At 44.9% G+C, this 10,927-nt stretch overlaps 2 protein-coding genes across 2 annotated transcripts in view; both read left to right on the forward strand.

Annotated features, from left to right (window-relative positions):
- Window positions 1-669: 669 nt before the first annotated feature.
- On the forward strand, window positions 670-3,771 carry LOC129163862 (zinc finger MYM-type protein 1-like). Its single transcript, XM_054742840.2, has 2 exons — window positions 670-848; window positions 1,518-3,771. The coding sequence occupies exon 2, from the start codon at window positions 1,655-1,657 to the stop codon at window positions 2,912-2,914; it is 1,260 nt and encodes a 419-aa protein (XP_054598815.2). The 5' UTR covers window positions 670-848; window positions 1,518-1,654; the 3' UTR covers window positions 2,915-3,771.
- A 678-nt stretch (window positions 3,772-4,449) lies between these two features.
- enox1 (ecto-NOX disulfide-thiol exchanger 1) overlaps window positions 4,450-10,927 on the forward strand; it is a 104,028-nt gene continuing 97,550 nt past the window's right edge. The window contains exon 1 of the mRNA XM_054746587.2: window positions 4,450-5,200. The gene's annotated coding sequence lies outside the window, so the exon portion shown is untranslated. The remainder of the gene's footprint in view (window positions 5,201-10,927) is intronic.

Genomic DNA, 10,927 nt, shown 5'->3' on the forward strand with positions numbered 1-10,927 from the left:
GTTAGTGATGTGTCGGTCGCTCTAAAAGCCGGCTCTATGAAGTGAATGGCGGGAGTCGCCTCGTCATTGGTCGAGTTTGGACCGAGCCAACCCGAGGGGGAGGTTTCAACTACCACGGTGGAGGTTAAAAGTAGAGGGTATTTGTAACCTCCCCCTCGCCAGATGGTATGTTCTAATGTTCCCCTTGGGTGGCAAATGCAAAAATTCACAGTCAGAATGCATGGGAAACAAATGCTTGATCACAGTGAGAGTAACGTTTTAGGTAGCAAGAGGGTTAGGGTTAGGATGAGGGGAAGGTTATAAATAGTGAAACGTTAAGGTTTAGGTGCGGTTAAACGAGCTGGTTCGGTGCCCCATCAGCGGACATCCCATCGTGTCAATTTTACGCTGCACTGGGATCTGCAGTTACAAAAGGCAAAAACCCCTTTTCACACATACGTAACGAAAAAGGGCACTTTTGGCGTCAGGGGTCTGACGCGGAGGGTGGCTGACCAAGCGTTTGTTTTTGACGCACTGGGAGTGAGAATGTGTTTGTTGTGCAATGGCGGTTTTAAACGGGGGCCCACAGGGGCCTGGGCCCCTGTAGAACCGGCCCTGGCCCCTGTTATGGCCCCTGTGCTGAAGAGATCGGATTCCCCCCCCCACCCCCCCCCCCCCCCCACCCGCGCGCTGCCTCGGAGACGGGAACTAATGCGCTGCAGCGTTTCACACGGAGCCTTTAAAGCGCAGCACGCTCTGTGGACAGAACTTTACGCGGTGGATTTTTGAATGAAGGATTAAAAATAGTTTAAATAGGACCCGAAGAAGTTCTTGAGGACTCTAAACGGAAAAGACGCTAAGAGACGAAGGTAAGCAGTACAGTTTATTTTCCTGACATTAATGTTTTGATCATAGTCGCGCGTTTCTGTCATTTACTTTTAAGTTCCTAACCGAGTCTATCCACAGTTAACACTGATTTGTTTTTCCTTTGTAACATTAACTGTAAAATAAAAATGAAGTTGCTGCATTTTAAGCCTTAGACACGTTGAGATTAGATCACAGTATTCATTTATCTATGACTTTCTCGCAGCACTGACTGGAAGCATCAGCGGCCATGAAAAAAAGGGACATTTTGTCCTTTTTTACCGCTGTTAATAAAGAACAGCGTAGACAGAGAGAGGATGAAAGTCACGAGGGAGCTGAGAAGCAGGATGAAAGAGAGAAGGAGGAGATGGTTGGAGAGGAACCAGAGAGGTCAGAGGCTGTCCACCCTGAGAGTGAGGAGGAAGATGTAGGCTGTGAGGGAGAGAGTGAGGAGCAAAAAGAGGGACATCTTCGGTCATGTGCACTACCGTCAGGTTTGTGGGTGTTGAACAACCCCTCTGTGTTTGCAGCTCATATTGTGTGTAAAATGCATTTGAGGCATGCTGACTCTGGACCAACATTTCTGTTGTTTATATTTAATAAATAGATAAAATAAGACTCTGAATTAACTAATTATGACTTTTATCCTCATGCTAACATTTATTTTCTTTCAGATATCAGCAAGTGCAAAGATGACCCACCTACTCAGCCTCATTTGAGGACATTTCCAGGGACATTAATAGGAGACAGAAGACGCAGCTTTCAGCCAAGCTGGTATGAAAGTCATCCTTGGGTTGAATATTCGGTTTCAATGGACTCTACTTATTGTCATGCATGCAGACATTTTAGCCCACCAAGTAGCGCAGGAAGTGTGTTTGACTCTCAGTGTGGATTTAGAAACTGGAAAAAAGCAACTGAGAGAGGAGGGGGGTTTTCAGTACACGCAAAGTCTGAAAGGCATAAGGACTCAATGATAGCGTGGAGGGACTACCAGAGGGCTGTGAAAGCTAATACAACATTGGCTAATATACTCGACAAGGAACACAGTAAAAAGGTTAAAGAAAATCGTGAGTATATCAGAACAATTGGTGAAGTGATTTTGCTTACAGCCCGGCAAAACATAGCACAGAGAGGACACAATGAGTCTGAGGAATCAAATAACAAAGGCAACTTCAGGGAAATTCTTGAAATGGTTGCAAATCATGATCCAGCTGTTAAACGTAGACTCACATCCATTCACAACGCAAAATACACAAGCAAGGTCATTCAAAATGAGGTTCTTGATTGTTTGGCAGAAATGGTACGCTCTGAAATCATTGAAGAAGTGAAAAGCAGTCAGTATTTCAGCATCATGGCAGATGAGACTAAAGATGTTTCAAAACAGGAGCAGATATCATTCATACTCAGGTATGATGGAGCTATCAAGGAAAGTTTTCTCCATTTTGAATCTGCAGAAAGACTAGATGCAGTGGGCCTTACTGAAAAGATAGTCAACCTATTGGAACACCATGGATTAGACTACAAAAACCACCTTATAGGCCAAGCATATGACGGTGCTGCTGTAATGAGTGGTAAGCATTCTGGGGTCCAGGCTAAAATTAAAGAGACAGCTCCATTTGCATTTTACATCCATTGCAGTGCCCACTGTCTCAATTTAGTATTAGTTGATTCTATCAAAGCAGTCCCAGAAGCAGAGGAATTTTTTGCTCTGTTACAGAGTCTCTATGTTTTTACTTCTGGCTCATATGTACACCCCAAATGGCTGGCTGTGCAAAATGAGATGTATGGCAGCACAAGAGAGCTACAAAAATTAAGTGACACAAGATGGGCTTGCCGATTCATTGCTCTACGCAACATAATGGACAGATTACCTGCCCTAAAACGTGTCCTGCAAGAGACTGCACAAGAGCGCAGGGGAGAAAAATCTTCTGAGGCTCGAGGTCTTCTGGCACAGATTGACCTAGAATTTGTTGTGCATCTTGTTACGCTCCGTACATTGTTCGGGGAAACAAAGCTTCTTTCAGATATGCTGCAGTCCTCAACTGTTGACCTCTCAAAAGCAGCCGTTTAGTTGAAGGATTAGTGCAGACTTTAACAGATTTCAGGCAGGAGTCCTTTTTTGACAAGTTGTGGGGGGAAGTACTGAACATTTGTGAACAGTGTGATGCTGCCACACAGTCGGAAGCAAAACGACAGATAAAGACAAGCTCCAGACTTCGTGAGTACCACATACTAAGCTCAGTTGGTCAGAGGGAGCTGGCCTCTGACAAAGAAACTTATCGGTCTTCTTTTTTTATCCTGTCATTGACTGCATGCTAAGTGAACTGAGCAGACGTTTTTCAAAGACCAGTTGTGAGCTGATGAGCAGTATTCGATCTCTTAACCCTAAAAGTGATGCTTTTTTGAAAGACACCACTTTGAGTTTGGTCATCTTTTTGATGCTAATATTGAGGATCTGGGGCATGAACTGCATCAGTTCAAGAGACTTTTGGATAGAAAAATAAAGACTGGTGTGGTTGAAAAGCTTTCTGATACAGTGGAGTTGATCCGTTTCACAAGGAGGTATTTTACGAGTTCTTTAGACTGTGCAAAATCGCAGTTGCACTCCCAGTAAGTTCTGCCTCTTGTGAGCGGAGTTTTTCAACATTAAAATTAGTAAAAACCTACCTCCGGTCTACCACTACAGATGAGCGCCTTAGCAATCTAGGGGTGCTAAGCATTGAATCCAGAAGGGCCAAGGCTCTGAATCTTGAAGCATTTGTAGACCGTTTTGCAAGACAGCACAAACGTAGAATACTGTTATTGTAATGGGACAGATTACTGTGTGACCAATTACTGTCACATCTTGATGATGATTTATGCTGTAAAACTAAATCAGCAAAAACTTACACAAAAGAAGTGTGTGTGTGTGTGTGTGTGTGTGTGTGTGTGTGTGTGTGTGTGTGTGTGTGTGTGTGTGTGTGTGTGTGTGTGTGTGTGTGTGTGTGTGTGTGTGTGTGTGTGTGTGTGTGTGTGTGTGTGTGTGTGTGTGTGTGTGTGTGTGTGTGTGTGTGTGTGTGTGAGTGAGTGAATGTTTATTTTTCATATGTACAGTTCATGTGCAGATATTTTATTTGTTTGAATGTTTATTTTTCATATGTACAGTTCATATAATCTTCTAATAAAGTCACAAACTATAATAATTGACTAGAATTGTTTTTTTTACTCAAGTCTCATGTTACTGTGAAGCATTCAGAATTGTTATCTGAGTACCATAAAAACATGCCAGTTTTACTTTCACAAGTAAACCATTACTGCATTTGCCGTAATAGTTTACTTGTTCATTGTCTTTTATTATGATTTTTTTTTCTTGTGCCCCCATGAAAAAATACTGGCCCCACTGTGGCCCCCCTGGAAAATTTGGTCTAGAACCGCCCCTGTTGTTGTGTTTCACCATCTGAGTTTCCTCAGGAAATAAAGCTGGGGTTTTCTGTTCAGATGTTAGTTCAGAGATTAAGTTTGTCTGTGGTTTCTGGTTTGGAGAAGAACAAAACACTTCCCAGATTAATAATCATGTCAGGTATGAATGCAGCCTGACTCAGCCAGCTCCTACGTGCCTCCTGCAGCCGTCCGATGGGAATCTCTGAGAATGAGGAAACTTTGTTGAGACAACAAACATTCATGTGTCAACCTGACTCACCAAGAAGCTCCTTGGCTGGATGTGGGAATGCCAGCCTGTTAGCTTCTAGAGCAGGAGTTTTGTTGGTTACACACTAAATGGTTAAATCTATTCAAATCTAAATAGGAAGTAAAATCTGATCCAGAAAATCTGAATGTGACATTTTAAAACCGAACGTTGTAACATGTGAATCCAGACTAACAAAATAAAAGCAGGAGATCCTCTGTCTGGAACAAAAGGATCAGGACTTTCCTGATCTATGAGCGTTTTTCTCTGGTTCATCCATCCATGAACTGTCTGAGTCTAAATATTCCCACATAGTTATTCATTCATTTGGATTTGAATGATGAATTAATTAAGCTGCTAATCTCGGCTCCTTTTCGGTTCGTTTGTGGTGAAGTTTGATCAGGTTTCATCTGACTAAACCATTTTATTACCATCTACTTCCTCCGCGGTACCAGCTCTCACCGGTCGGTACCTCCAGTCTGAGCCCAGACCTGGCCGTCGTGCACGTGTCGAGCGCGCGCCCTTGGGTTCTCCGTCCTCCTCCAGCAGCAGCAGCAGCATCAGCACCAGCAGCTGCTCTCTGAGAGAAAGCGCACGCAGGATTTGTCTCCAGCTTCGCCAGAACCGGGATTTACCGTCTTCCCGCCCGCACATTCCGCCGCTCCGCGTCGGATCCTCCCGGTTCCTGACCCGGTAAGGAGGAAGTAAGCTCTGCTGAGTGTCTGCTGACATTAAAACCGTTGTTTTCCGGTGGAGCCCCGCTCGGTGCTCGAGCCCACATCTGCGGAAGAACAGAAGCTTCTTTTGTTTGCTTTCAAGTTGATGTGACGTGATGTTGGGATGTGAGGTTTCTCCTGGAGCGGAGCGCGAACCTTGTTTTTATTCAGAGGAGGCAGGATGCTCCCGCAGCTCCGATCTGGGGCTTTAACTGAATACTCACCCAAAGTCAGAGTCGCTAAAGAAATGCATGAAAAAGTGTGAATAACGAAGAGAGAAAGTGACCAGATAGGAGCAGACCCGGGTTCTCTCAAATGTCCGGTGGCGGTCCTGATGCTGTCCGCAACAATGTCCACTTGCAGGGCTGAAATCTGCTGCTGCTGCTGTGTGGGCATGCGTGCGTGTGAGTGTGTGTGTGCGCGCGCCCGTGTGTGTATGTGTGTGTGTGCGTGCGTGTGCGTGCGCATGTGTGTGGCCGTGTGTGTGTGTGTGTGTGTATCGGGTGAGTTGGTGGAGGAGAGGATGCCCTTGCTTTGAAGTCACCTTGGCCCTTGAGCAGCATCAGTCCACCTCCCCTCCTGTCAGCCGGAGGCTTTTATCTGAGTATTTTAGATAAACAAGGGAAGTTTGGTGTCAGATAAAAGCATCAGAAGCTGAGGAGCAGGAGGTGGACTCCTGTGGCTTACTCGAGTAGAAAAAGTAAAAGTGTAACTCAGCCCTGAAGCAAGGCACAGAGTCATTTTAACAGCATTCAGGCTCAGTGCAGCACGTTCATGTTGGCTCATAAACACAGAGCTCCTGGTAACTCGTCACCACGGCAACCCTCCTCAGCATCGTGTGAAGGCAGCATCAGGGAGTGTCAGTAACAAACCTATAATCTGATAACGCTTACCGAAACACGGGTTCTCTTATAAATCAGGCTGAATCTTTGTTTTTATAAGACGTTTATGTTTTATCCTCTCAGATCGATGGTAGTGTGTTCTGCTGCTGACTCATAATCTGTGGATTAGAACTTAATCCGACACATTATTTGTGCTCATGAACAGGTTTGTGTGAAGTCTGTAAATGTTCATGCACACTATCCTGTATGTGTGTGTGTGTGTGTGTGTGTGTGTGTGTGTGTGTGTGTGTGTGTGTGCAGGATGCAGGACATTCTACTCTTGTTCTTTTATTCGTGTTGCTAACAAACGTGTCAATCTAATCCAAGATGGCGACCACATCATATATACACCCAGGTCTACACGTGGTAGCTGAGAGCCAACAACACACACTCCAATCAGATGGCTGCATTATCAACTGTTTGCAAACATCCTGGAACCATAACACGAGTGTAGTGAATCTGTTTTGGACTCCAGTGAAGATGAAGAATTTTATAATGATGAGAACGTTCTAATCCGAGCTCTTGGATGGATACTTCCGGGTTACGAGAGGTGTCCGATCGTCTGTGAAAGAGTGTCATTAAACAGTAAACCCCAGGAGACACTGGGAGTACAGACAGCACTCATCATCATCATCATCATGATCAGCAACAAACAGCTCCTCGGTTGTCTGCAGGCAAACATCCTGCTGTTCCATGATGAGCTGACATGATGGTGTGATTGCTGAGTCGCTGCAGCAGAATCTGATACCCTCGTCCCAGTGGCGGCTGGGGGCAAGGCCAGGCTGGTTCTGAGAGCGACTGCAGACGCCAGATTTCCCAGAGGTTGTTGGGGAGAACATGGCTGACGGGGTTTCACATAAAAACACGTGCACAGGCAGAAGAATCCTCTGACTGGACCAAAAATCTCGACAGAATTCTTCTGTTGAGATTTCGTGTTTTGCATCTCATTACACCGTGTGGCAAACAGCAGCCTGTTAGCTTCCGTAATGCGATTATCCATCCTCCTCGAGTCTTTTGCAGATCCTGCCACGCCACCTCACAAACAGTAATTGACCCCACGCTGCAGAGCTCAATGGGGACGTCTGCCGCTAATTGTGGTGGTATTTTCAGATACGGTGAGAGCATTAGACTGTGTTCCACCACAGGAAGAATTACTCACAGGAGATGTCTGCGCCAGCTCTATTCTTCTCTCTGTGTGTGTAGGGTTTGGTAAATGGAGTGCTATAAGAGCTCAATAGATATTACCTCTACTTATGACCAGTACGCTGTGATACTCTAGCTAAATATAGAATATCAACCCTGCCTGGTCTTTACTGTGTTTGATCAGAAGGTTCTAGGATTCTTTATTTATTAGGGGAATGTACACACTTTGTTTTGATTCAGAAAAGAGTCAGGTTTATAAAAGTAAGAATTTATTTTACCAACAATTAAAACATGACAAGTTAACTAACATTTACTGTGATGGATGGAACTAGATGTGATGTATGAACCTATGTGTGAATGTGATGTTATCAGAACTTACGTATCTAGGAGAGCTGAGTTCTGGATGTAAAAGAATTTGGTTTGTGTTAAGCTATGAAGTTGATTATTATCAAAAACACATCTGACGCTGTGTGTCTACTTCACCTGTTCTTGGAGACCCTCTTGGTGGATCTGAAGGTCAGAGAGGTCTGATGACCTCTGGCACCGGAGGTCCAGTAGATTGACCACAGCACCGACTTCTCCAGTCCAGAGATGTCTCAGGTCACGACAGACGGATGGAACCGCGCGTCTAGGACTCTTAAGGAGTCTAAACAATATCAGCTTGTTCTACAGGAACTGTTGCGGTATCAGCTTCGCAGGTGCAAAAAGGTTTTGACGACGTGTCAAAGCTTTGATGGTTAAAGAGGGTTTTGTTTCAGATGGCCGGTCTGAAGCTTTCTCTAGAACTGCTGAATCACCAGAGTGATCCAGTTTTAATGTTTTCATATTATGATTTGTGTAGCCAACCAGAGGTTGACAAGTTTGAGGAATATTACCAAGAATCTCAGAAACGCGCCTTCTCTGATACCGGATGCTCTGATCTGGGTAGAGGACTATCTATGTGTCATGGGTTTAACTTTACCTTACTTTGTCCTTGTGTGAGTGCAAATGGTGATGGCCTTGTCATATCAACATGCTGAAACACAGGGGCGGATTTAGGACTGAAGAAGATCCAGGGCTCACACACACACACACACACACACACACACACACACACACACACACACACACACACACACACACACACACACACACACACACACACTAGTCAACATCATATATATCTTGTACCACATAATTTTTAATCTGAAGCTACATATTAAGCATTTTCAGGGCAGAGTATTGTTCCTGTTAGGGTTTAGTGTGAGATGATAGTAAATATTCCCTTTCTTTCTCCAACAACTTTACCTGATAGTAAGCTAACTTTAGGCAAACCAACAGCACAACAAATATTTTCAAATAAGACTCACAAACCTGAGTCAGCACCAGTCTCATCAAAGCTGGGGTTCTGTCGTTGTACTTTTGGTCTAAAAAACGTCCTTATGTCCATCTTCACTCATGCGTTTCAGGCAGAGTGTGTAGAAGAATCCGGCTGCTGAAGGGCTTCTTCTTCAGTGGTAGAGGCTCAGGCAGGCTGTATACAAACTACTGCCAGCTGCTCCCTCTCTGTTGGACTTTGGTACTGCATGTTACTTCCACGTTTTAGATCCGGGGCTTTTCATAAAACATTCGGGGCTTGAGCCCAAGTAGCCGGGCCTAACGCCGCCCCTGCTGAAACATATATCAATCACTGTAATCATAACACAACATTCATTTCAAACTTCAATCATTGAGCACAGATTGATGAAGCATTTCATTATATTATAATTATTATAAGTAGCAATAAACAAACTTTTTAAAAATGATTATCTTGCTTATACATTGTAGAAGTTCATATCTGATTTAGGAAATCCGGGCTGCGAGTGTTCCTTATATGGAGGCGTGAAGAATCCTGAAAGAGTGGACCTTGAGGAGAGAATGTTATTGTTGACATTGCGTTATCTGTCTTCAGAGCTGAAGGCTCTGAGCTCCAGCTGGTGGGATGGAGGCAGGCTGATTTAAAGGGGACACATGCAGTCTCGTGTCTCCTTTTTGACCAGATGTTGAATGGTCAAACTGTACCTAAAAACTGACCATTGCTGGACATTACAGTGCCCCTGCTTCTCGGCTTAGTGTGGAGACTCGATCTTGGCAGCAGCCTCGTGCTGCGGAGACCATTAACATAATGAAACAAAAACGATGACCTGAACTTCTTCACAGCTTGCTTCTTACTCACACCTGTAACGTTGTTGCAGAGCAGCTCACCCGACATGTCTGATAAATCTGATTTATCCCAACCTTTTATTTTTTACTGATCATCAGAGACCAGCCTGTTCTTGTGTGATAAAAGCTTTTGCTGCTAATATGTTACAGAAACACACACGTTTACTCTAATTCCCACATGTGCAGTAGCACATGTAGCTTTTGTTAAATGAAGCAGGACTCATCAGGGTTTCGGTCCATTCATCTAGAGGAGTTCTTCAGCCTGTCTAGTGTTCATTCAGTCAGTCAAACCTTATTCATCTAGCGTCTGCCCCCTCCTTTATGGATGGTGTCTTAAGCTCCACAGCGATAAAGCAACTGTCATGTCTATACAGCAGTCGCATCAGAAACAGGGCACATGAGGGCCCACATATGCAGGCCAAGCCCTGTTGGGCCCCTACATGGCTCTAAATGATGGGGCCCACATGCGTCCTACATTTCAGGACAGCTGTGGGTCTCACTGTGGGCAACCCTTCGTGCAGATCCCACTTGGCGGCCCTAACGGGCATGTTTGCTGGGTCCCTGCTAGTCAATAGTAAAGCGGCTAGTTGACATGCTAGCGCTGCAGTCTGCTTCCAGCATGTTTTAGATCCCGAACACAGCTGAGTTGTCTGATTTAGTGATGGACCACTCCTGTAGACACTGATGAAGGCTGAGGTTAAGGTGTTAAAAAGACAAACACACAGTTTTACCACAGTGAATTAATAATGGACCGTGGGGGTGCAAAAAGCAAGACTCTCTGGAGGAAATATCCAAAAGTCACATTTGAAAGGTTCTATATATTCTGTATCACTGTTAAAACAGAGAATAAAGTGAAAGTCCCATCACACACTGGTGAAATTCATCTCTGCATCTGAGCCATCCCTGTGTGGAGCGGTGAGCTGGAGAAGTGGCTGCGCTCGGGAACTATTTGGTGGTTGAACCCCCCCAATCCAACCCCTTAAAGCTTGGTTTATGCTTGACGCATTCACTTTCCGCGCGGTGATGCGGCTCGCGGCTGGAACGCGCTTCACAACTCGCAGCGTTTATGGTTTGTGCAGCTCGTCTCTGCGGTGAGCCAATATTCTCCCAAACTGTAGGGGGCAGCATGGAGCTCTACGGATTGCATCCAACACTACACCATAGTAGAAGTAGAAATCACTGTTTACAACATGGTATTTCAGCATTTTTAACAGCGTTCTCGTCTTTTCCGACAGTGCGAGCTATTTCTCTCCAAGAATTATTAACAACATGTTGATCACGGTGATCTTTGAGAGCTGAATCATACAAATGTCTGTATTTACGAACCTCTGCCGTGCCGGTCCGCCATGTTTTTCCGCGTCCGACCGTCCGCGTGGTTAGAAATTTTCCGAGGTGCGCGTTGCGGAAATCTTGGGCCGTGCGGACACGCGGTGGAGGGGCGTGGTTGTTAAAATGACGCAAAATGACGCAACTTTTCCGCGCGGAGCCGTGCGGACCTC

Source organism: Nothobranchius furzeri, chromosome 14, assembly GCF_043380555.1.
Source record: "Nothobranchius furzeri strain GRZ-AD chromosome 14, NfurGRZ-RIMD1, whole genome shotgun sequence".
Taxonomy (NCBI): domain Eukaryota; kingdom Metazoa; phylum Chordata; class Actinopteri; order Cyprinodontiformes; family Nothobranchiidae; genus Nothobranchius; species Nothobranchius furzeri.